At 44.5% G+C, this 24,960-nt stretch overlaps 3 protein-coding genes and 1 pseudogene across 7 annotated transcripts; 2 read left to right on the top strand and 2 right to left on the bottom strand.

Moving 5' to 3' along the window:
- Positions 1 to 1,569: 1,569 nt before the first annotated feature.
- Positions 1,570 to 5,150, top strand: LOC139558969 (E3 ubiquitin-protein ligase RING2-A-like). Its single transcript, XM_071374518.1, has 7 exons — positions 1,570 to 1,870; positions 2,435 to 2,534; positions 2,848 to 3,008; positions 3,185 to 3,400; positions 3,589 to 3,912; positions 4,041 to 4,263; positions 4,422 to 5,150. The coding sequence occupies exons 2-7, from the start codon at positions 2,457 to 2,459 to the stop codon at positions 4,542 to 4,544; spliced, it is 1,125 nt and encodes a 374-aa protein (XP_071230619.1). The 5' UTR covers positions 1,570 to 1,870; positions 2,435 to 2,456; the 3' UTR covers positions 4,545 to 5,150.
- A 604-nt stretch (positions 5,151 to 5,754) lies between these two features.
- LOC139558974 (small ribosomal subunit protein uS13) lies at positions 5,755 to 8,219 on the bottom strand. Its single transcript, XM_071374530.1, has 6 exons — positions 8,093 to 8,219; positions 7,373 to 7,471; positions 7,174 to 7,260; positions 6,700 to 6,801; positions 6,388 to 6,479; positions 5,755 to 5,874 (listed from the first exon to the last, which is right to left on the bottom strand). Exons 1-6 carry the CDS (start codon positions 8,093 to 8,095, stop codon positions 5,799 to 5,801), a joined length of 459 nt encoding a protein of 152 aa, XP_071230631.1. The 5' UTR covers positions 8,096 to 8,219; the 3' UTR covers positions 5,755 to 5,798.
- A 100-nt stretch (positions 8,220 to 8,319) lies between these two features.
- LOC139558965 (vacuolar protein sorting-associated protein 52 homolog) lies at positions 8,320 to 16,125 on the top strand (annotated as a pseudogene).
- LOC139558966 (uncharacterized) lies at positions 15,564 to 23,922 on the bottom strand. 5 transcript variants are annotated; one of them, XM_071374516.1, is made up of 8 exons: positions 23,609 to 23,706; positions 22,309 to 22,352; positions 19,025 to 19,079; positions 18,395 to 18,745; positions 17,942 to 18,208; positions 17,763 to 17,822; positions 17,540 to 17,636; positions 15,564 to 16,423 (listed from the first exon to the last, which is right to left on the bottom strand). In XM_071374516.1, the coding sequence occupies exons 2-7, from the start codon at positions 22,312 to 22,314 to the stop codon at positions 17,554 to 17,556; spliced, it is 822 nt and encodes a 273-aa protein (XP_071230617.1). In that variant the 5' UTR covers positions 22,315 to 22,352; positions 23,609 to 23,706; the 3' UTR covers positions 15,564 to 16,423; positions 17,540 to 17,553. The 5 variants fall into 5 exon arrangements, with proteins under 5 accessions (XP_071230617.1, XP_071230616.1, XP_071230614.1 ...); XM_071374515.1 differs by lacking the exon at positions 19,025 to 19,079 and having other exon boundaries at positions 23,609 to 23,774; XM_071374513.1 differs by lacking the exon at positions 17,540 to 17,636 and having other exon boundaries at positions 23,609 to 23,681.
- Between the last annotated feature and the right edge of the window lie 1,038 nt (positions 23,923 to 24,960).

Below are 24,960 nucleotides of genomic sequence, written 5' to 3'. Positions count from 1 at the left end.
AATCTCCGCCGCGTGTTCCAGGACGCGTTCCTCAACCTCCATTAGCGAAGTGCCTCCTCCTGCTGACTTCATTTTTTTTTTAAGGTCAGAGATTCTGTCACAATGGCGTGTATAAGTGGCAGAGGAAGTCAGGCGCAGGAGAGTCAAATAGAGTGTAGAATGGAGTACTTTAATAAAGTCCCAGTAATCTGCTCCATAACACTCACGGAAAAAATATAAAACAAATCTGGGTACGAAGACCCGTCGCACACCTATACACAATCAACACAACACTTGACAACGAACAATCTCTGACAAACACATGAAGGGAAACAGAGGGTTAAATACACAACAGGTAATGAATGGGATTGACAACAGGTGTGTGGGAAGACAAGACAAAACCAATGGAAAATGAAAAATGGATCGATGATGGCTAGAAGACCGGTGAAGTCGACCGCCGAACACCGCCCGGACAAGGAGAGGCAACGACTTCGGCAGAAGTCGTGACACTCATACTACTCTGATACTCTCTCTCACACACACACACACACACATGCTTAAAGATGCCACACACACACATTCATATTCCTTCACACTCTTTAGAACACTCTTGCTGCTACTCTCTGTTTATTATCTATGCATAGTTACTTTACACCTACCTACATGTACAGATTACATAAATTACCTCGACTACCCCGTATCCCAGCACATTGATTCGGTACCGGGACCCCTTGTATAATGCCTCTTTATTGTTATTTTTAATGTGTTACTATGTTTCCTTTAGTTTATTTAGCCCATTTTTCTTACTTACTTTGGGGGAAAAACTCTGCATTGTTGGTTAAGGGCTCATAAGTAAGCATTTCCATTCCACTCTAAGGTCTACACCTGCTGTATTTGGTGCATGTGACAATCTATTCACAGGGAAGTATCAGGACCATAGACATGAATAAAGCATTTGAGTCTTTGGGTCTGAGAAAAGCCACATAACAATGTTATGTATTATCTGACATATAAACACTGGTTATAATGACATAATTTGTGAGAAGTCAGTTGTGACAACGTATATTCAGTTTACATGAGTGTTATAACTGTCAATCCGTCAACCTGGGACGGCAGGTAGCCTAGTGGTTAGCGTGTTGGGTCAGTAATCGAAAGGTTGCTGGATTGAATCCCGATCTGACAAGGTACAAATCTGTCGTTCTGCCCCTGAACAAGGCAGTTAACACACTGTCCCCCGGTAGGCTGTCATTGTAAATAAAAATTTGTTCTTAACTGACTTGCCTAGTTAAATAAATAAATAAAAATTAAAGATACAAAAAGACAAACAATTAGTAAAAAGAAAATAACTAATCAGTCAGCCCTATCTGTCTTGACATCTCCCTTCCTTTCTCTCTCTCCCCCTCCAATTTTTCCCTCTCTCTGCCCCAAGATGTCCAAGTGCATTTGAAAGACAGACATATTTAAAAGTGTATAAATGTTTCTTAGAATGGAAAAGGTAAGAAATGTACCGTGCCATTCAAGAGAACAGTCTTTAGAACAGTATTTGTGCGTGCATTATCCCAAATAACCACCAGGGGTAGCTATCAGACTGAGCTATTTGCAAGGGAAATCGAAGTTGCTTCCCCACATTTCCGGCGAAAAGTAAGAAAGATGGCTACAGAGAGATTCCAAACCTGTCGTCTTTGATTAATTATTGTCATTCTGGATGGAATATAGCGATAGTATCACCCCCTCAAAAATACATCGTGACGGAAAATAACCTTGTCACAGGTGGTCATAGTGGCACGAGCTTGAAAGTCTCTCGTTACAATCTAGTGTCCATAGCAAGCTAGCTAACGTTAGTTGTGCTGCTAGCGTAGCCACACCGGCCAGCTGTCCTTCAAATTCCTTGGTAAGTAGCAACTAGCTAGGGTAGCTAGTCCCACCAACTAGTTAGACAGCAAGTCACCTTTTTTGGTACGCTAGCTACACAGGGATAGCATGACAATAGTGTGGCATTACGATTCTACCGGAGTCTGACAGTTTGCTCAATGATGTACATCATTGTGACAAAATAAGTTTAGAAAAGTAGTTCGCTACTTACGATACAACAAAGGAAGACGTCAATATGCATGAAATGTCAAGGAGAGTGTAATGAGATGTACCTAGGTTTGCAACTGCGTTGCTTTGACATTTCACTGTTTTTAGAACAACTAGCTAGCTATCCCAAAACATCTTCCCTTGTTGTGTTTTTACAGCATAAGTATTACTATTACCACCTGTGTGCCCAAAGACTTCAGTCTCATTCTTCACTTGTCTTAACAGCTGTCAAACTGGGTTGCTCAGTTGTAATGCAATCGACTGCAATCTAACCTATACACAGATCTTCTCTCACATCAGTCTATGTAGGCCTAATTACCTAAAACTAAATGTAATGTGTGTAACATTTCTCGTCATCTTTCATGCGTTTCCATAGATAGGGGGTTTTAAAACACAAAATGGTGACTCCAGTCAACATCCAAAACCCCAGTAAGACGTGGGAGCTGAGCTTGTATGAGCTGCACAGGAGCCCACAGGTAATGATAATCACGTTCCACATAGAAATACAAATGCATCCAGGTGAGAAGTGATATAACAGCATTGTATTGTATTCACAAAAACAGTTCAGTTCAGTCCTTTTTATAGTTTCTCAGTTAACAAACATTGGTGTGAGGAACAGTGGAACCATTGATCTCACCTACTTGTGAAATTTCCATGGAAAGGAAGGATGCTTTTTTTGTGCACTTGAAACCGGGCCAAGGTCAACCAGTTTAAAGCTGACCCTTGAAGGACATAGACGGCCCATAGAGTTACCTGTATTGCCTGACACATTCCCCTCCCTGCCTGTAGGAGGCGATCATGGACAGCACAGAGATAGCAGTGTCCCCCAGGAGCCTCCACAGTGAGCTGATGTGCCCCATCTGTCTGGACATGCTGAAGAACACCATGACCACTAAGGAGTGCCTGCACCGCTTCTGCTCCGACTGCATCGTCACTGCACTCCGATCAGGGTGAGGGACACACACACAGCTGTGGCGATTTGAGGATGACCCTTCATTCTTTCTACTCTGGAGTGTGCGCCAGTTTAAATCTGAAGAGAACCTCCATATTAAACGTTATAAAATGAAAGCTTAGCAGACTATATGAAAGCTTATCTTTAACTCACCCTCATTCCTCTCCTCCTCAGGAACAAGGAATGCCCCACGTGCCGAAAGAAGCTGGTGTCGAGACGCTCGTTGCGCCGTGACTCCAACTTCGACGCCCTCATCTCAAAGATCTACCCCAGCCGGGACGAGTACGAGGCCCACCAGGACCGGGTGCTGGAGAGACTCAACCGACTGCACAACAAGCAGGCCCTCAGCTCCAGCATTGAGGAAGGGCTGCGCATGCAGGCACTTCACAGGTAGGAGATGAGAGGGGGAGTAGGGTTTATAGGTTTCCCAGTTGAAAGATTCTTGAAATCAGGAGAGTTGTCAGACCTAGTATGTGGACAAACGAACAACACTGCACAAGTCAGGAAAAGTCCCTCCTTTATTGAGTATTGGAAGTGTAAAATGGCCTCTCGCACTCTGCTCACCCTTGACCCCCTAGAGCCCAGCGAGTGCGCAAACCGGCGCAGGAGAGCGACAACACAACCTTCAGCGGTGGCGAGGACAATGGGGACACGCGGTCACACCTCTCCCACGACTCCGCTCCCTCCCATGCGCCCCTCCCCCCGAGCCACACCCCCTCTGAGGCCGGGCACACCCGGAACCCCAAGCGGCCTAGAGAATCGTACGGGTCGGTCCCGGAGGTGGATGGGGGCAGCCCCACGCCACCAGTCCGCTGCCACAAAGAGAGCCCCGGCTCTGAGATAGAGCTGGTGTTCCGCCCGCACCCCATGCTGGTCAACACACAGGACTACAGCCAGACCAGGTGAGGGTTCTGTGGGGGGGGTGTTGTATGTAGCTATGAGGTGTTCTGTTATAACTTATCTCAAATGATGGAAATTTCAATTCGGAATGTCTTTTTGTTTGGTTTTTATTGACACCCATTCCTCTCAGATATGTGAAGACCACAGCCAATGCAACAGTGGACCACCTGTCTAAGTACCTGGCTCTGCGTATCGCTCTGGAGGACAGACAAAGAGACAGCCAATCAGATACAGGGACAGAGAAAGAGGGGGGTGCTAAAGGAGAAGAAGCAGCAGCAGAAGGGGCCAGCCTGAAGAATATCAGTGAGAAACAATACACCATCTACATTCCCACATCAGGGGGCCAGTTCTCTGTGAGTACACAAGCTTATCAGTCATCTTTTTTTCAGGGTGGTGGGAGCTATTATCAGTGAATTAATTTAGATGGACCCCTCATGTCCTATATCTCCTGCTCTACTTTCATCCTCATCCATTGCTTTGACTTACGTTTCTTTTGTTCTCTATACCTCAGACTCTCAACGGCTCCTTGACTCTGGAGCTGGTAAATGAGAAGTACTGGAAGGTCAGAAAGCCTCTGGAGCTCTACTATGCCCCCACCAAGGACCAACAGCCTAAGTCCCCACAGCCCAAATAGGGGTGAGGAGCACTCCCTCTGACCATGCGTGTTAGAGAGACTAAGAGTTGTGTGCTGCGTGTAGCTGCTTCGAAGGTAGTCATTGGGAACATTCCATAGATTGCCGGTCTCAACATTCTGTTTTCAGTAGCTTCAAATCAAACGAGTGTAAAGTTTAGAATTCCTACAAAGCAGATCTGATTCATCATTGATACAAGGGTTGACTTAATGCTGTCTGGACTGGCACACACCAGACAACATACATAGTCCAACCTTTCAAGTATTGATGCTTGGCATTGCACCAAGACAGTTGATACATTTCAGATCCGTGTGAGAATTTTTCATTGGAAGATTAACCTTTGAGACTTGGGATGACCAGAGGTCATGAAGGATTGAATATTATGCAAGAATACTGCATTAGATTTCTATGGAAATTTGAAAATGTAATAAGACATGACTGAATCACTGTTGCTTATGGAGAACGTCAAGTAGTAACTGTCAGTGGAATGCATCCTGACCATAGGGCTAGTTCCATGACTTTTCTGATTGATGCACTTTGTTCTTCTGGCATGGGTTCGCTTACCTCAGTGTTATCTTTGTACAATTAAAGCAATATCCCACTTGAAACTATTACTCAGTTTATATGTTGCAATCACGCTTGATGTTTCAGCCTTAAGATCTAGTGAGCACAATGATTGCATTGGTATGAAATTAGTGCTGTGGTGTCACAGGATTGAGTCAATGAAACTTGGTTGCATGTTGAGGGTGAACAGGGGAGCATGCTATTCTACAAACTTAAACAGGTTGCAACTGAACTTGAGCTCCTCCTAGGACTCATGACCAATTCTCCTGGTCCCTTCAACTTTTTCAAATCATACCAACGTATATGAAGAGTATACACCTTTTCAAATCCTGGAATTGGTCTGGTTTACAGTGCTCGTTCAGTCCCCTCTTAGAGATCCATTCAGACTTGGGCACAACATTGTGGGACATTTAGATAAATTGACATGCCTCTGACATGGTAAAATAAGGAGTTACAAATTCCATTCATGACATTACCACAACCTTTTCCTAAAGAATACAGCCCAGGTGATTGAAATCTCTGGCCAATAAGTGACAACTACCTACATGGGAGCAAAGAAAGCCTAAAGTGCTGCTGACCTTGAGGCTCTGATCGGAGTAGACTATGCACCAAAACAACTCAGTAAGAAGAGATGAGCAAACAATCAAATATATGAACTGTGCATTTATTGACACATGGGGAGCAGGGAGACTTTACTTCTTCTTGGACACACCAACAGTGCGACCACGACGACCGGTGGTCTTCGTGTGCTGGCCACGCACACGCAGACTGAAAGAGGGACAGCAAACAGTCATTAAATGTATCCAGAAAGTCAACGTGTAAGAAAGCCCATCCTAATGGAATTTAATAGTCTTCATAGGACAAAATTATTTGATAACACTGACAGCAGAAGTTGACAAATGTGCTGACCATTATACCATAATTGGTGTGCTTACAATAATCACTTAAGGAACTTGTGCTACAGAGTTACTGCAATTGACTACAAAATAAGTTGGCTAAATGTCTCCTTGATACACCTCAGCAGTACAGAGATCAAGCTAAGCATAGTTTAGGTTCAGCTTTTACATAGAACATATTCAAAGCATTTTCTCTAGTGAAAGTGCTTTAGTCCAGTATGCACAAAATATTAGGAAACCAACCAATATTAGGAAATCATTTTCCATATGCCTTAAAAAAAAGCAGTATGCATCTGGAAACCAGGCCTCGGCAGAGCACTGGCATTTGTCATTAAAATACAGAAAACAGCTATGCAATATAGCGGGACATCAGAAAAGCGCTTACCCCCAGAAGTGCCTGAGTCCACGGTGAGCCCGTATCTTCTTCAGCCTCTCAAGATCCTCTCTCAGCTTGTTGTCCAGACCGTTAGCAAGGACCTGTAACATACAAACAAAGACCATTGTAAGGTTGGATTATTGGGAGACAGTTGTACATTTAGCTTTCAGAAATATTTTTGCATAAATTTGTATAAACTGCGCCACGAAGACAAAGGTTTACTTTAACTAGCCAATATCAATGCAATGGCAACAAACTCAAGTAGTTTAGTTACAATTTTAGAAAGAAGTCAGACGTCTCAAGTCTGCTGCAGTCACGTACCTGGCTGTACTTGCCATCCTTTACGTCCTTCTGTCTGTTGAGGAACCAGTCAGGGATTTTGTATTGGCGAGGATTCTGCATAATTGTCACCACCCTCTCAACCTGGGGACAAATACATCCACCGAGTTCACAGATGACTGGGCCACACCACAATAACTCATTGAGTGATGCAAGGAGATCCATGAAAGGAGTTTAAGGCCAGGATTCAAATCAGCCACCCTGTGATTTATTTGAATCCCGGCCTCAGCCCCTCTGGCTGAGTTTGTAAAGGCATTTAAATTCTGACCTTTGTTTGCTAACCGGTCTTTTGACCAATCAGGTCAGCTCTGAAAAATATCTGATGTGATTGGTCAAAAGACCACCGAAAAAAAATATCAAGGTTGGGCTTTCGGTCTAAACACAGCCTATGATGCATCCAGCTTTCATGTTTAGGTAAATGATTATGTCCACAACTGCCCCATACATGCCTCTCACCTCATCATCAGTAAGTTCTCCAGCCCTCTTGCTGAGGTCGATATCAGCCTTCCTCAGGACAACATGGGCATATCGCCTGCCAACACCCTGTGAAAGAAATATACATGAACCATTACTTTAGGTCTTTGTCCCACATTAGCCAACTGTGTAGTCATCTCTACATAGTCCTGAGAAAGTCATTCTTAACAAGCATAGCTACCTTGATGGCTGTGATGGCGAAGGCAATCTTCCTCCTACCATCAATGTTCGTGTTGAGAACACGAAGGATGTGCTGGAACTTCTCAGGAATGACCAGAGACTGCAGAGAAAAGACAGAACAGGGTCAATAGCGATTCACTTAGCTAGCTAACGTTAGCAAGCTAGCTACATCGTCGCTTCCTGAGGCCTGGCAGTGGCCTTTCTTGCCAGCCAGCAAACAGTGTGACGGCATTAATCATTTGTATTTCCACAACTAATGCCGTGAATTAACACCTAGTTTCAAAATCTTGAGTTCACTTGGCCAGCTTGCTACCGTAGTGACGAGGACTGACGTTTACTCGGTAGCATTAGACAACGTTAGCAGCAATGAGACCAGCTTACCATGGACGGCTAAAAATTGTTTAGCTTATAATAACAACCACCAGCCCAACAAAGTGTATGAAACTGAGGTTTACAAAAACCTATTATGAAAACACCAAAGCCTATATCGACAAAAGCTGTACTTTCCTGTAGTGTCGGCGCGAAATAGGTATTTCAGCATAGGGAGTTAGTTGTAGATTTGCGTCAATCTATGCAACTTAAATATGATAAATAAAGGATAAAAGTTCTCAAACACAATGTTAACAATAGTATCATAGTCGTCCAATTTACAGAATGTCCATAAAAGCGACGATGAATGCAGATATTGACAATAATTTTGGTAACCCAATTCGGCACTTACCATCTTGGAAGCAGGTTCCGTTCAAAGAGGAAATTCCGAGACTCTCGCGATGGCTTTTGCCTTCGTTTCGCGAGTTCCCTGAGGAAGTGATTACAATGGCATAACTTGTCCGTCTAGGAACATGAACCGATATTAAATAGCTTTTTAAACAATATAGAAATGAATACAATATAAATGACATTTAAAACAGTGTATATTTGTATAGTAATTGTATTCGACATATACATATGTATACATATTTTAAACAGATTTCAAAATTATATTTTCTAATCGTTTTTACTCAGGTATCCCGGGGACATTAGGAAATAGCACACTACGTTTGTGTCTAGTTTTTTCTTTTAGGCTATGGTGGAGGGAGCAGTGACTGTAGCTGTGTTCGATGTAAACATAGCTGGCAACTCGACGGCGAATGTCATGTCATATTTACAAGATGAGGTGACGTTCGATAATATTTCTGGCATACAAGATATATTTATGATAACTTGAATGTTCCGACTTCTGTTGTTGTCGTTTTGCCTTATTGTTGTGTTTGCATCAGAGATGCATTGCATCAGATGCAAGGCTAGCTAGCCAGAGTCACTGATTGCTTGTTAGCAAGTTAAAAGCTCTTGTCGTTCCTGCACCAGAACTAGCATGCTACCTGCCAAGGTGACTCATACCTCAGACGTCCCCTCTGGCCCCAAGTCAGAGTAGGCCAGAACCCGATACTTTTTTTGGGCCAGGCCTCAGAGGTGGGAACATAAAAAGCACCTGTCTAAAACCTGCAATGGAAAAGGCCTATTTAAGTCTTTACTCCCATGAACGGAGTCAGTTAGCTAACTCATTGAATTGTTATATCTTCCTGTACATAGTACACTAAAGCCATGTTGACTTACTGTCATTCTGCAACAGATGCAGCCTGACACAGAAACAGATGCAGCCTGACACAGAAACAGATGCAGCCTGACACAGATGCCATGGCCCCTCTCAACCTGGGTGACTTGGACTTGACCACAGACGAGTTCATCTTGGATGAAGTGGATAGTAAGTCCTTCAGCATTGTAGTCTTTTGAATTAAGTATTGGTCCTATCATAAGGTCAAATTGGTTCATAACCAAATAGCAATTTAGCTAATTAGTTCAGTGTTTTGGATAAATGTTAGAACCAACCTTTATGGATATTAAACTAGCTACCCCCCCAACCCAGTTCACATACAAGCTAATCTGGAAGATGACTTGGTGAAGGAGGCACTGAAAACGGTAAGACCATGGTACCATGGCTGCACTATGCATGTCCCTAAACATCAACACATTTAGTTTCAATTTTATTTCCTGTTAGTTTTCATTTTATATATTGTATATAAGGCTACATTCCTGCAACTGATGGCTTCCTTTCATCTGAATCTCTGTTTCTTTCAGGGAGTTGACCTCAGGCATTACTCTAAACAGGTGGAGGGTGAACTCCAACGAATTGAACAAGCTTCCATCAAAGACTGTATCCATGTATTAATGTTTCGAATGATTGTGTGAAAGAATTAGTGCATTATTTATGGTAATTCCTGATAGATTCAGTAGTTCAACCTGATAGGTAATCCTTGACCAAGCTTGTGTCAGATATCAAGGAGAGCCAGAATATTGCCTCTCTGCACAACCAGATCACAGCCTGTGACTCCATACTGGAGGTGAGTGGATGATGCCCTCAATCAAAAGTATCAAGTGGCTTCATAAGTCCATTCTAAATGGATCCTCATTTTTGCATGTGCAGAGTCTGAAAGAATGCTTTTACAATTTTCTATGTAAAAATATATAATGAAGCCAATGATAAATCTCTTTCATCCCCTCTCTCTTTCTTCAGCGAATGGAGGGCATGCTGAGCGGCTTCCAGAGTGACCTCTCGTCCATCAGCAGTGAGATCCAGACTCTGCAGCAGCAGTCGGTCAGCATGAACGTGCGGCTGAAGAACAGTACGCAGCCACCTCAGCCAACTGGTGGATGAGCTGGTGGTGCCCGGAGCTATGATCCAGTAAGGGCGTGTGTGTTTGTGTTGTATGCAGATTTGTAACAATACATGTACCTGTATATATTTCATAGATATGGATAGAAAGCGGTTAGGGAGCACATGTCATATTGATGTCTGTTATGAGAAATTTACTTGACAGTCTCTATTTTTATTTCCCCCCCTTTATTTAACCAGGTAGGCAAGTTGAGAACAAGTTCTCATTTACAATTGCGATCTGGCGACCTATGATGTTGTAAGTGGTGCTATGGGCAAGCATGTATTCTAATAATTGTTCCCGACATTTTGTCCGCCTCCAGGGTAATCGTGGATAGCCCGGTTACGGAGCAGGAGTTCCTTGAGCAGCTCCATGAGCTCAACAACAAGATACATTTTGCCAAAGAGCTCAGCTTCAGGGAGACTTTGGCCTGCTCTGACATCCAGGACATCGTGGACCGCCTCAAAATCAAGGTGAAGATACACGGAGAAGAGAGAGAGAGAATGGGATGGGAGAAGGAGATATAAGTGAGGAATAATGGTGTGGAAGGTAATGGAGCAAATATATTGTGTATTAAACTGTCTTTTATTTTGTTCCATAGGCTGTCGCAAAGATCAGAGAATTTATCCTGCAGAAGATTTATTCCTTCAGAAAGCCCATGACCAACTATCAAATCCCCCAGAACACTCCTTAAGTACAGGTAATGATATAGGCATATAACGGGCTGATTCCTTGCTTCAAAACCTTCCACGTGTTTAGATACTGTAAAATAGACTAAAAAGCACCACCACAATCATGTATCTACAAAAATCTAACTTTTTTCTCCGTGCTTTAGATTTTTCTATCAGTTCCTCTTGGCAAATGAAAGGACAGTAGCTAAGGAGATCAGGGATGTGTACGTGGACACCATGAGTAAGATCTATTACAGCTACTTCAAGTCCTACAGCGGCAGGCTGCTCAAAGTACAGGTGAGTGAATGACATGGTGCTAAATCAAATGAAATGTTATTGGTCGCGTCCACCTATTTTGCAGATGTTATTGCAGGTGCAGCGAAATGCTTATGTTTCTAACTCCAACAGTGCAGCAATACCTAACAATACACACAAATCCCCCCAAATAAAATAAAGATATTAAGAAATATCAGAATGAGCAATGTCAAAGTCTGAAGGAGTGAAGGAGGCTACATTTTGAAGTAAAAAAAAACTTATCTTGGTTTATAGGCTCAATATAACTTAATTCAGGTTGTTACTTTAAAATGTTCTGGAAAATAATCCTGTTTCAAAGTGTCACTATAACGTACATTAGGGGCTATGTTGTGTTTGATGGTACAACAATTTCAACAGTGTTTGATTATCAAATCAGTGAATTAGCAGATAATATTTAATACTGTTCTCGTAATATCTTTCTCTGTCTCGTTCTGTTGACAAGTATGAGGAGGTGGCAGACAAAGATGACCTGATGGGAGTGGAAGACACGGCCAAGAAAGGTTTCTTCTCCAAGCCCTCCCTGAAGAGCAGGAACACCATCTTCACCCTGGGCCAGCGGGGGGCCGTGCTGAGCCCTGCCGAGCTGGAGGGGCCCATCCTCATCTCCCACACTGCCCAGAGAGGGGACTGCAGGGTGAGGCCACTGGCAGTGTTGTACAACCCAAATCAGACCACCCAAGCTATACCATATACTACCGCACAAGTGTAACAGACATTTTGAATTAAATTACCCTACCTTATTATAAGACGTTAGGTACTACTTTGAAATCTATTTGAACATGCAGAGTGTACGGTTGTGAGGCAAGACACCAAGCCAACCGTAAACGTGTAGATATCGTTAAGCTGTACTGCTCCAATACACCTGTGCTTCTCTCACTGCCTTCTTGTCACCACACTCATCTCAGAGGAATGTACAGAGTTATAATATTAACATTCATGTAGATTATCAAGTTACCCAACCAACCTTCTTCCTCCTCTCTCAGTATCCCTATGAGACGCTGTTCCGCAGTCAGCACTACGCCCTCTTGGACAACGGCTGTCGAGAGTTCCTCTTCCTGTTTGACTTCTTCATGGTGGCTGGAAACTCTGTGCTGGACCTCTTCAACAGCGTCATGGGAAAGACACTCAGCTTGTTCCTGGTACGATAATACTTCTCATACATTGCTGTAAAGAAAAATGGTAAAGGCATAACCCAGCAGGTAACAGTGGAGTCCTTCATTTTGGAAAATGATGGTCTCTAATTATATGACTTTTTCTCTGTCATGCCTATACCCACCTCTCTCTCCCTCCTTTCCTTCCATCCTCCCTCCCTTCCTCCCTCCCTCCTTTCCCCTGCAGAAGAGCATGTCCACCTATGTATCGGATTGCTACGACAGCATCGCTGTGTTTCTGTGTATCCACATCATCCTGCGTTTCAGAGCCATCACAACCAAGAGGGCCATCCCAGCCCTGGACAAGTCAGTAACAATCTCTGTGCAAATACTCCATGACACTCCATACATTTTTAACTCTGAGCATAATGCTATATATGACATATCCTATTTCCTGCAGTATGCTATACACTCACCGGCAAGTTTATTAAGTACACCACCCAATGCACGAAAATGGATCGCTCCTACAGACAGTGAGTCACGTGGCCGTGGCTTGCTATATAATGCAGGCAGACAGGCATCGAGGCATTCAGTTACTGTTTGATTGAGTGTTAGAATGGGCAAAACGAGTGACCTAAGCAACTTTGAGCGGGGTATGATTGTCGGTGCCGGGCGCACCGGATCCAGTATCTCAGAAACGCCCGCCCTCCTGGGCTTCTCACGCACAACAGTGTCTATCTAGGGTTTACCGAGAATGGTGCGACAAACAAAAAACATCCAGTCAGCAGCAGCCCTGTGGGTGAAAACATGTCGTTGATGAGAGGTCGAAGGAGAATGGCAAGAATCGTGCAAGCTAACAGGCGGGCCACAAACAGACAAATAACGGCACAGTACAACGTTGGTGTGCAGAACGCACAACTCGTCGGTCCTTGTCACGGATAAGCTATTGCAGCGGACGACAACACCGGGTTCCACTCCTATCAGCTACAAAACAACAAGAAGAAGCGGCTCTAGTGGGCACACAATCAACAACACTAAACAATTTGAGGAGTAGAAAAACATTGCCTGGTCCAACGAATCCCAGTTCCTGTTGCGTCATGCTGATGGCAGAGTCACGATTTCGCTAAGCAGCGTGGGTCTATGGACCCATCCTGCCTGATACAGGCTGGTGGTGTACTGGTGTGGGGAATGTTTTCCTGGCACACATTAAGTCCCTTGTTGCCAATTAAGCAACGAATGTTTCCAACGCCTTGTAGAATCCAGGCTGTTCTGGAGGCAAATGGGGGGTCCAACCCGGTACTAGATGGAGGTACCTAATAAACTGTCTGAGTGTATATTCTATATGTAAGGGGAGTCTGTTGATTGTTAAAACCTATGATACAGTAGTCTTTTTACTGTATGTTCTGTGAAATAGAATGTTTGATGCCTGACATAAGACATACTAATGTAATTTGTTTAATGAAAATCAGATATTCATGTCAATGGATTTGGTACAGATTTGTTAAAAGAAAACCACCTCACTAGGGTAGGGGGCACTATTTTCACCTCCGGATGAAAAGCGTGCCCAAAGTAAACTGCCTGTTACTCAGGACCAGAAGCTAGGATATGCATATAATTGGTAGATTTGGATAGAAAACACTCCAAAGTTTCCAAAACTGTTGAAATAATGTCTGTGAGTATAACAGAACTGATATGGCAGGCGAAAACCTGAGAAAAATCCACCCAGGAAGTGGGAGTTTTTTATGTTTGTAGTTTTCCATTGACTGCCTATACAGTATCCAATGACTTAGGACTCAGATTGCACTTCCTATGGCTTCCACTAGATGTCAAGTCTTTAGAAATCGTTTCAGGCTTGTATTCTGAAAAATGAGGGATTAAGACCACTCTGAGTGAGTGGACCCTGGTAAGTCCCAGAGCTGTTTCTGCGCGCCTTTCTTGTTTCTCTTTTATATTGACAAAGCTATTGTCCGGTTGAAATATTATTGATTATTATGACTAAAAACAACCTGAGGATTGATTATAAACATCGTTTGACATGTTTCTACGAACTTTAATGATACTTTTTGGATTTTTTATCTGCCTGTTGTAACTGCCTTTGAGCCAATGGATTACTGAACAAAACACGCCAACAAAACTGAGGTTTTTGGATATAAAGAGGTAACTGTGTAACTGGGAGTCTTGTGAGTGCACCCATATGAAGAGCATCAAAGGTAAGTGATTAATTTTAATCGCTATTTCTGACTTTTGTTACTCCTCTACTTGGCTAAGTACTTCTGTTTTTGAATTTGGCGCTCTGCAATTTCACCGGATGTTGGCCAGGTGGGACGGTAGTGTCCCACATACCCTAGAGAGGTTAAAAGAAAACACATCTTAACTCAGAATCGACCCTTGATGCACATTTTCATAGGTCTATTATGTATTTGTTTCTCCATGGGGTGCCAGGTACTGGGAGGCGGTGCTGGAGCTGCTGTGGCCCAGGTTTGAGCTCATCCTGGAGATGAACATTCAGAGCATCTGCAACACGGACCCCCAGAAACTGGGCGTGTTGGACACCAGACCACACTATGTATGAACACACACACGTTTTTGATGTATTTCATGTATCAGTGTCTAATAATACCAGACAGTTGTTGACACCAGTTGTGTTCATGTTTCAGATCACACGTAGATACGCAGAGTTCTCTTCTGCCATCGTTAGCATTAACCAGACATTCACCAGCGAGCGAACCCACACCCTCCTTGGCCAACTGCAGGTACACAACTAAACAACAATAAAAACAGTTAAATAGTGGGGATCCTACAATTAGCATGAGCATTTGACATAGTGGTTTGTGTGATTGATATAGCTATCACTGGTATTTTCAGGTTGAAGTGGAGAACTTTGCAGAGTTCCCTTCACGCAGGGACCAGCTCATCTTCCTCATCAACAACTACGACATGATGCTCAATGTACTCATGGTGAGAATAACAAGTCTAAAACCATAAACATGAACGATTAACTTATTACCCACCTGAAATTACTCCTTTGTTCAGTTATTTATATTTAAGTCATTTAGTAGATGGTCTTATCCAAAGCGACTTACAGGAGCAATTATGGTTAGGTGCCTCGCTCAAGGAGATGTCAAGAGCTGTTTAACCTAGTCGGCTATGGAATTCAAACCAGGTACCTTTTGGTTACTGGCCCAACGCTCTTAACCGCTAGGCTAAGTCTTCTGAATATACAGAATTAGAAGATGTCATGCTGTTTTCCTCTCTGTCATAGGAGAGGGCAGCCGATGACAGTAAAGAGGTTGAGGGCTTCCAGCAGCTCCTCCAGGCCAGGAGCCAGGTAAAAATGCTCAGCGATTCTGGTTAATGTAGTTTTGTCATGTGTGCCAGATTCACAGATAATCAAGAGTTTACTCAAATGAAACACTCCCCTCTTTCTTTTTCCTTTCATCAGGAGTTTATTGAGGAGATTCTGTCCTCCCCTTTGGTGGCATGATAGCGTTTGTGAAAGCGAGGGAGGCGTTGATAGAGAAAGGCCAGCTGGATAGACTAAAGAATGATGAAGGTGAGTAGGGAGAAAATATTCAGACCTTTTGATAATTTAATTGTTTTCAGAATTTGCCCTTGTCTTTTTCACTGTAACCTTCTTTCTCCTACTTTGTTCCTGTCATGACTTGTTCTTTATTTACAGCTACTGTTTGGACCATTTGTTTCTACTCTCCTGTGACATTGTTGTTTGACTTTTCACCCTAACGATTGTCTTGCATTTCTCCCACACATTTTCACACCCTTCTTCCCCTCTCTTCTTGCATCCGCTCTCACTCACCTCCCATCCCTAAACTCATATTGTTCTCTTCTTCGCGCCCCCCCCCTTCTCAAACCCTCTTTTTCTTTCTTCTCTCAGCCCGGATCACCCAGCTAGTCAGGGGGTTTTCCAGCACATGGAAACAGTCTGTGGAAGCTCTGAGTCAGGATGTCATGAGATCCTTCACCAACTTCAAGAACAGCACTGGTATCATTCAGGTACTGCCTTCCTCTTTGCTTTTCTAACAGATGCATTTAATCTAAACAATGAATATTAATCTACAGTATGTAGTTAACTATAATAAAAACGAAAAAGCTATGATAGGAAACAGTGGATGAGAACAAATCTTCTGGAGGTTAAAATAATTTCCTAGACAGATTTGGGCATGAGGTGGTGCAGGTTGATGAGCTCTGAGCGCACGGCCAGGCTGCGGAAGTTGGGCTGGGACAGCACCTTGTGGAAGCCATGGTAGTACTGGATGAGCGCCCCCTGGAGGATAGGAGGACAGGAGTAAAGTTGAATGAAAAGCTTCAGAAGGAAAATTAACTCACAACAGCCCATGGCTCATAGTTGATACATCTTAAAATGAAAAATATTTATGTCAATTTAAGGGACCCCGTTTGGCTCAAGAGCACCACTTGAGGCAAAACTTCTGTATACTTTAACATGTTTGACACTGAAGCGCTGCTTCAAACATTTGTTCTTATCATTCGAGTTTAATCGTGGATAAGACGTTTGTACATTTTCTCCCTAAACAAACAACTTATTTGTTTTATAGAATGTAAAAATTAAAAAACTCCAAGAATAAAGGCCCCTTGTGTGTTCTTTCTAATTAGATCTTGTTAGTGACTTTTACCATATGTGTAAATGGAATGCTGTCAAGAAAGTATTCCAACCTAATAAAGACTTGATTTGGTACAATTCTATGATTGCGATCACACACAAACAGTGCGCGCACGAGCGTGCAGGGGGAAAGAAAACCCTTGAATCTCCAATTTGCCGAGCGCGTCTGGTACTCTAAAAAGCTGGACAGGGTTGGCAGGTCTGCAATTAATGATGTAAAATGAACAAACAAAACTAAGTCTACGTAACTTCCAGAAATTAAAACTAGTCTTTAAATATAGAGACGGACAATTGACAGGACAGTCTAATTTCATACAGAATTGGAATGACCCAAACTCTGTATAATACATGGACAATAAGCTATAGACCTACACTACTGACAGTAGCAGAGAAAGTGGCATCACACTGAATAATGGGATTTTATTTTCTTGACACAGATTAAGTCTAGTCCTGGCTTAGAAAGCAGTTTCAATGGATATTCTCTATTGAGCTCGCTATTTAGTCCATTAGTAATAGGGTTAATCTGGTCCTGGAAACTGGCTCAATCTTTATTATTTATAATTTTATTAAATTCCCTGGAACACATTGGCCAGACTACAACCAAAATCTTTTTTGCATTTTTAAAATTTCTCTTTTCTTGAATTTCACTGTTTTCACAGGGGGAAAGCAACCTAGCACTCTGATTTGTGATTTGGCTTTGGCTGTAAAAAAATATTGCAGACGGTCTGGGAAACCAGCCAAATAGGTTTAAACCTTGCTTACATGGCAGATCGGTGTTAGAGGAGATGTTGAATCAGGGGACTGAACAGCAGGACAAATAACATAACCAGAGAGGAGGACCTGTTATATGTTGATTTACCTGGAGAGAGAAGATTGAAATAACTTGTTCAGACCTGTCCATCACTCTGCAGTATTATCAATTTGGTATACTTTCCTTGCACAATAAGTATCTTGAATGAACTGCATTTTAACCTCTGTGTCTTACCTACAGGTGCTGGTTTGACCTGGATCTGATGGAAATTTTGAGTTTCATCAACCTGATATGCTAATGGAGGAAAAATGTAGTAGTTAGAAATCCCAAACATTACTTATATTATTAACCAAGTTCTTCATAAGTATACCCAGAGAGGGCGATCTGTTGCCACCATGGCTCAGGTATGTTACCTTCCACTGTAAGATGAACCGTGCTAACCGGCAGCCCATGGGAATCCAACACGGTATAGGTCCCACAGTCGTCTATTTTCAACCCTTTGAGGACCACAAGCCCTCCAGCCTCCTCAAGACGACCCCTGTTGACCTCTTCACCCCTCATCCACAGGACCGTCAACTCTGTGCTGTTCCTCCCCTGGAAGACCACTTTCATGGCCTGGGGAGTGTGGAGCTTCAGGGACAGGGTTTTACCCACCCTCAAGGACACCTCGGACGTGTGGTCTGGAGAGAATTACAGAAGAAATTAGGTAAGATATCGTGAGGAAAGTGGAATGCTGGACCAATCTGAAACTGACTTCTGCACTTTTCAGCTGGTCTAAATGAGGGGCAGTGCCATCAAGTTAACTTCTGATAACTTTCACCTGGCCTTATAGCCCCACCTTGTAGTAAAGATAGTTCTACCCTTACCATGGACTGAGAGCTGGACACTCTGGATGAACACCCGCCTCTTATTACGTGCCCTGTCAACCACCATGAAGCTCTCGTAAAGGCCCACATCCCCAAACTGCACGTCACTCAAGATCAGAGAGCAGTCTCCCCCCGACAGCTTTTCCTCAGGTACCTCCACCCGCCCCTCAAACTCGGTTGCCTGCCACCGTTGCGCCCCCATCTGTTCAAACACGGTCTCATCAGGTGTCTGCCACTGGACATGGCAAACTGGGACGTTGTCTAGCTGGGACTTCCACTTGCAGGGAAGGATGGCTTGGTTTCCCACATTGCAAGAGATTGGGACAGGAATGGAATGCAGGGGGGAGGAGGCTGTAGGAGAGAGTTGGAACCAATGATTGGCAAATAAAACTACAAATCCATGATTTTCCAATGTTCATGTTCTAATTAAGCAATTAGAACATGAACACGGGGTGTGGTATATGGCCAATATACTACGGCTAAGGGCTGTTCTTATGCATGACGCGAGTGTCTGGATCCAGCCCTTCGCCATGGTATATTGGCAATATACCACCAACCCCGAGGTGCCTTATTGCTATTATAAACTGGTTACCAATGTAATTAGAGCAGTAAAATTACATGTTGTCATACCCATGGTATATGGTCTGATGTACCACGGCTGTAACGGTCGTTCTCCTCCTCTTCGCTTGAAGAGGAGGAGTAGGGATTGGACCAAAGCGCAGCGTGTTGTGAAGACATAATGAAGTTTATTAAAGTAAAGTCGAAACACGAAAACACTTCAACAAACTACAAAACAAATAAACGATGTTGACAGACCTGAACTTGAGCACTTACATAGACACGAAGAACGCACGAACAGGAACAGACTACATAAACGAACGACAAAACGAAACAGTCCCGTGTGGTAAACATACAGACACAGGAGACAACCACCCACAACAAACAATGTGAAACAACCTACCTTAATATGGTTCTCAATCAGAGGAGACGTAAAACACCTGCCTCTAATTGAGAACCATATCAGGCAACCCATTAACCAACATAGAAACACATAACATAGAATGCCCACCCCAACTCACGCCCTGACCAACTAAACACATACAAAAATAAGAGAAAACAGGTCAGGAACGTGACATAACCCCCCCCCCTCAAGGTGCGAACTCCGGACGCACCAGCATAAAGTCTAGGGGAGGGTCTGGGTGGGCATCTGTCCACGGTGGCGGCTCAGGCTCTGGGCGTGGTCCCCACCCCACCATAGTCAACCCCCGCTTTTGTAGCCCCCTCCCAATGACCACCCTCCAAATAAACCCACCTAAAATAAGAGGCATCAGCGGGATAAGGGGCAGCACCGGGACAAGGGGCAGCACCGGGACAAGGGCAGCACCGGGACAAGGGGCAGCACCGGGACAAGGGGCAGCACCGGGATAAGGGGCAGCTCCGGACTGAGGGACGGCAGCTCCGGACTGAGGGACGGCAGCTCCGGACTGAGGGACGGCAGCTCCGGACTGAGGGACGGCAGCTCCGGACTGAGGGACGGCAGCTCCGGACTGAGGGACGGCAGCTCCGGACTGAGGGACGGGAGCTCCGGACTGAGGGACGGCAGCTCCGGACTGAGGGACGGCAGCTCCGGACTGAGGGACGGCAGCTCCGGACTGAGGGACGGCAGCTCCGGACTGAGGGACGGCAGCTCCGGACTGAGGGACGGCAGCTCCGGACTGAGGGACGGCAGCTCCGGACTGAGGGACGGCAGCTCCGGACTGAGGGACGGCAGCTCCGGACTGAGGGACGGGAGCTCCGGACGGAAGGACGGGAGCTCCGGACTGAAGCTCCGGACTGGCTGACGGCTCTGGCTGCTCATGGCTCGCTGGCGGCTCTGGCAGATCCTGGCTGGTTGGCGGCTCTGGCAGATCCTGGCTGGTTGGCGGCTCTGGCAGATCCTGGCTGGTTGGCGGCTCTGGCAGATCCTGGCTGGTTGGCGGCTCTGGCAGATCCTGGCTGGTTGGCGGCTCTGGCAGATCCTGTCTGGTTGGCGGCTCTGGCAGATCCTGGCTGGTTGGCGGCTCTGGCGGATCCTGACTGACGAACGGCTCTAGCGGCTCCTGACTGACGAACGGCTCTGACGGCTCGGGACAGACGGGCGGCTCTAATGGCTCGGGACAGACGGATGGCTCAGATGGCGCTGGGCAGACGGATGGCTCAGATGGCGCTGGGCAGACGGATGGCTCAGATGGCGCTGGGCAGACGGATGGCTCAGATGGCGCTGGGCAGACGGATGGCTCAGCTCAGATGGCGCTTGGCAGACGGGCAGCTCTGGCCGGATGAGGCGCACTGTAGGCCTGGTGCGTGGTACCGGAACTGGAGGTACCGGGCTAAGGACACGCACCATCAGGCTAGTGCGGGGAACAACAACAGGGCACACTGGACTCTCAAAGCGTACTATAGGCCTGGTGCGTGGTACCGGCACTGGTGGTACCGGGCTGAGGGCACGCACATCAGGACGAGTACGGGGAGAAGGAACAGTGTGTACAGGGCTCTGGAGACGCACAGGAGGCTTGGTGCGTGGTGTAGGCACTGGTGGTAATAGGCTGGAGACACGCACCACAGGGCTAGTGCGTGGAGGAGGACCAGGGCTCTGGAGACGCACAGGAAGCCTGGTGCGCGGTGTAGGCACTGGTGGTAATGGGCTGGGGCGGGGAGGTGGCGCCGGAAATACCAGACCGTGCAGGCGTACTGGCTCCCTTGAGCACTGAGCCTGCCCAACCTTACCTGGTTGTATGCTCCCGGTCGCCCGACCAGTGCAGGGAGGTGGAATAACCCGCACCGGGCTATGTAGGCGAACCGGGGACACCATGCGTAAGGCTGGTGCCATGTATGCCGGCCCGAGGAGACGCACTGGAGACCAGACGCGTTGAGCCGGCTTCATGACACCTGGCTCAATACTCAATCTAGCCCGGCCGATACGAGGAGCTGGTATGTACCGCACCGGGCTATGCACACGTACAGGAGACACCATGCGCTCTACTGCGTAACACGGTGTCTGCCCGTACTCTCGCTCTTCACGGTAAGTACAGGGAGTATGTGCAGGTCTCCTACCTGACTTCGCCACACTCCCTTTTAGCCCCCCCAAGAAATTTTTGGGGTTTCCTCTCGGATTTCCAGCCACGTCTCCTTGCTGCCTCCTCATACCACCGCTCCTGGGCTTTAGCTGCCTCCATCTCTTCCCGAGAGCGGCGATATTCTCCAATGTGAGCCCAGGGTCCCTTTCCGTCCAATATTTCCTCCCAAGTCCATGAGTCCTGGTTACTTGGCCGCTGCTGCTGGTTCCTATCACGCCGCTTGATCCATTGTTGGTGGGTGGTTCTGTAACGGTCGTTCTCCTCCTCTTCGCTTGATGAGGAGGAGTAGGGATTGGACCAAAGCGCAGCGTGTTGTGAAGACATAATGAAGTTTATTAAAGTAAAGTCGAAACACGAAAACACTTCAACAAACTACAAAACAAATAAACGATGTTGACAGACCTGAACTTGAGCACTTACATAGACACGAAGAACGCACGAACAGGAACAGACTACATAAAACGAACGACAAAATGAAACAGTCCCGTGTGGTAAACATACAGACACAGGAGACAACCACCCACAACAAACAATGTGAAACAACCTACCTTAATATGGTTCTCAATCAGAGGAGACGTAAAACACCTGCCTCTAATTGAGAACCATATCAGGCAACCCATTAACCAACATAGAAACACATAACATAGAATGCCCACCCCAACTCACGCCCTGACCAACTAAACACATACAAAAATAAGAGAAAACAGGTCAGGAACGTGACAACGGCTTTCAGCTAATCAGTATTCAGGGATTGAACCATCCAGTTTATAATTGTGGATAGAGTTAATTTATACTCACCAACATAGCCGACAATCCACAGACAATGAAGATGTATGAAATGTCTAAAAAAAGAAAAGGAAGAAGAAGCAGGATAAGAGGAAAGCATATATGTGTATATATATATATATATATATATATATATATGCTATTGATGTAAAGCATTATGGCCCTCGCTACATATTCGTCAGACCCACTGGCTCCAGGTCATCTATAAGTCTATGCTAGGTAAAGCTCCGCCTTATCTCAGCTCACTGGTCACGATAACAACACCCACCCGTAGCACGCACTCCAGCAGGTATATCTCACTGATCATCCCCAAAGCCAACACCTCCTTTGGCCGCCTTCCAGTTCTCTGCTGCCAATGACTGGAACGAATTGCAAAAATCGCTGAAGCTGGAGACTTATATTTCCCTCACAAACTTTAAACATCAGCTATCTGAGCAGCTAACCGAGCTCTGCAGCTGTACATAGCCCATCTGTAAATAGCACACCCAACCTACCTACCTCATCCCGATATTGTTTTTATTTACTTTTCTGCTATTTTGCACACCAGTATTTCTACTTGCACATCACCATCTGCTCATCTATCGATCCAGTGTCTATTTATTGCCTTACCTCCTCACGCCATTTGCACACACTGTATATAGACCCAATTCTTTCCATTGTGTTATTGACTGTACGCTTGTTTATTCCATGAGTAACTCTACATTGTTTGTGTCGCAGTTGTAAATGAAAACTTGTTCTCAACTAGCCTACCTGGTTAAATAAAGGTGTGATAAAAAATAAAATGTAAAAACTGTTGTCAAACAAAAGTCACAATTATAGAAAAATAATACAATTTGTTTTACTTTCATATACTGCAAAGCGAGCTCAAATAATTTAAAAGTTTGAAACAACATCACTAGCATATCTGACACTAATTGATATTATAGCTTTAAAATATTAAGATTTTGTCAACTGCATGAAATCAGTTTCGTTTCTCCAAACCAGTTAGGTTTCTATTGAGTTTCTTTAAAGCGGCTGGCTGTGCCCTTCTCTGAAAACGAAACTTAAGAATATTGCGGTCCTAATTGCACGCGGTGCATCTAATTTAGGAAACAAACTTGTCCATACATGATGTCATCCACCAAGAAATGCGTACATCTATCTTCTCGTTTAAATTAGTTGCCCGATGTGAGCGCATAGCCTAGTGATGCACAGTGAATACAATAGGAAACAAGCATTTTGTCTGGGCAGATTCAATTAGAAGAAAAAAAATTGTCTCTAAGAATTGTTTAGATAATTTGCTAATTAAAATAAATACATATGTGTCGCTTACCGGTCCTTGTCTATGCCATACATTTTCATTGAAACAGACTGCGAGTAGGTTGACTCCTCGAACTTGTAACAAACTGCCAGTAGGCTGACCTCTAGAAATGTGTGATTGAGCAGTGGCAGCAAGCATACAGCATAAGCTTCGGGAGCGTCAACTGAGGTACCAAAAACGAAACCTGGGGAAGAAATAGGCCTGCCTACTAATTAGAGATTAATTTCATTTTAAGAACGGGCAACCTCGCAGCAAAAAACAAGCCACACACAGCAAGCCACACTGTCTCAAAATCGCAGCTCAGCTTTTGCACAACAAATGTGGTGGTCTCTTTCAGGTCCATAGGTACAGCCGTCATTCAGGACAGGTGCACCTGTTTTGAGTCCCACATTTTTAGCCCCAAAAAGATAAAATTATGTCAAATCACGTTATACGTACAGTAGCTTTGATTGGACTGATCATGTCAACATCATCCTTTCAAAATCTTAGCAGTCATTATCATGAATGAATGAATCAAGTCGACAATCTACTGGCAAATCCTTTTCAATCCTTGTCATATGAAGAGAAATTATAGATAAAACCAATCGGTGCTCATCGGCAATTGGACATAAACATTTCACAACAAGTTGGAAATCGCAAATTCAACAATTAGTGTTTTGGAAGGAAGTAAGCACAGCACAACAAGGTGAGTCCAAAAATGTATTGTATGCCTCTGTGTAAATGATGTAATATGCCAGGGAAATATATATATACTACAGCTAAAAAAGTAATATGAAGTGTATAATGTGTAGTAAGCTGTTAGTAGCCCATGTGCCTCATGCTAATAATTTGGTCCCCTTTCCCCTCTTAATTTCACCTACTGTTCTGACTTGGCACATGTAGCCTATAGCCTGTTTTAGAGAAATGTAATCATTGAATATTGTAAGAGCTTTCATTGTCTGCTTACATGCCCCCACTATTTATCCTATGGTTCTGACTTGGTGTACAGGGAGCATACTGTAAGAGCAGCCCATGTTCTGAATTCTGTCATTGTACATTTCAAAAGTGCTGAACAAATAGCTATATTGACAACGTCCGTCCTAGCTCACTCGTTAATGTCTTAATAATCGAAATTATGGATTGCCTCTTCTCCGCTCGTCGTTCTCTTATACCATAGATTGTACACCTCAATTGTCAGTAGAAACCACATTTGTTTAAACAAGTCAGCCATATCAGCTATGTTTTTAAAAAGGCTGAATGAACTGTTTCGCTGCCAGACAAGGTGCCGTTGATAGCCAGGTGTAGCAGTGGTAAGGTGTTGGTACTGCTGTTGGGACAGTTTTATGTAGGCCCTAACCGTTTGTGGGAACGGTTTGTCACTGTTA

Source organism: Salvelinus alpinus, chromosome 29 (genome assembly GCF_045679555.1).
Source record: "Salvelinus alpinus chromosome 29, SLU_Salpinus.1, whole genome shotgun sequence".
Taxonomy (NCBI): Eukaryota; Metazoa; Chordata; class Actinopteri; order Salmoniformes; family Salmonidae; genus Salvelinus; species Salvelinus alpinus.
This window is presented reverse-complemented; position numbering and strand designations above follow the sequence as displayed.

Excerpts from the sequence above, each read along its gene's own strand:
- LOC139558969 (XM_071374518.1), top strand. The coding sequence starts at position 2,457 with ATGGTGACTCCAGTCAACATCCAAAACCCCAGTAAGACGTGGGAGCTG. Across the intron at positions 3,009-3,184 it reads GTCACTGCACTCCGATCAGG|GAACAAGGAATGCCCCACGT; the intron begins GTGAGGGACACA and ends TCTCCTCCTCAG. Across the intron at positions 4,264-4,421 it reads CATCAGGGGGCCAGTTCTCT|ACTCTCAACGGCTCCTTGAC; the intron begins GTGAGTACACAA and ends TCTATACCTCAG.
- LOC139558974 (XM_071374530.1), bottom strand. Across the intron at positions 6,802-7,173 it reads GAGAACTTACTGATGATGAG|GTTGAGAGGGTGGTGACAAT; the intron begins GTGAGAGGCATG and ends ATTTGTCCCCAG. Across the intron at positions 6,480-6,699 it reads AGGATGGCAAGTACAGCCAG|GTCCTTGCTAACGGTCTGGA; the intron begins GTACGTGACTGC and ends TGTATGTTACAG.
- LOC139558966 (XM_071374511.1), bottom strand. The coding sequence starts at position 23,637 with ATGAAAATGTATGGCATAGACAAGGACCG. Across the intron at positions 22,353-23,608 it reads TATGGCATAGACAAGGACCG|ACATTTCATACATCTTCATT; the intron begins GTAAGCGACACA and ends TTCTTTTTTTAG. Across the intron at positions 21,782-22,308 it reads GTGGATTGTCGGCTATGTTG|CGAAGAGGAGGAGAACGACC; the intron begins GTGAGTATAAAT and ends CTCCTCATCAAG.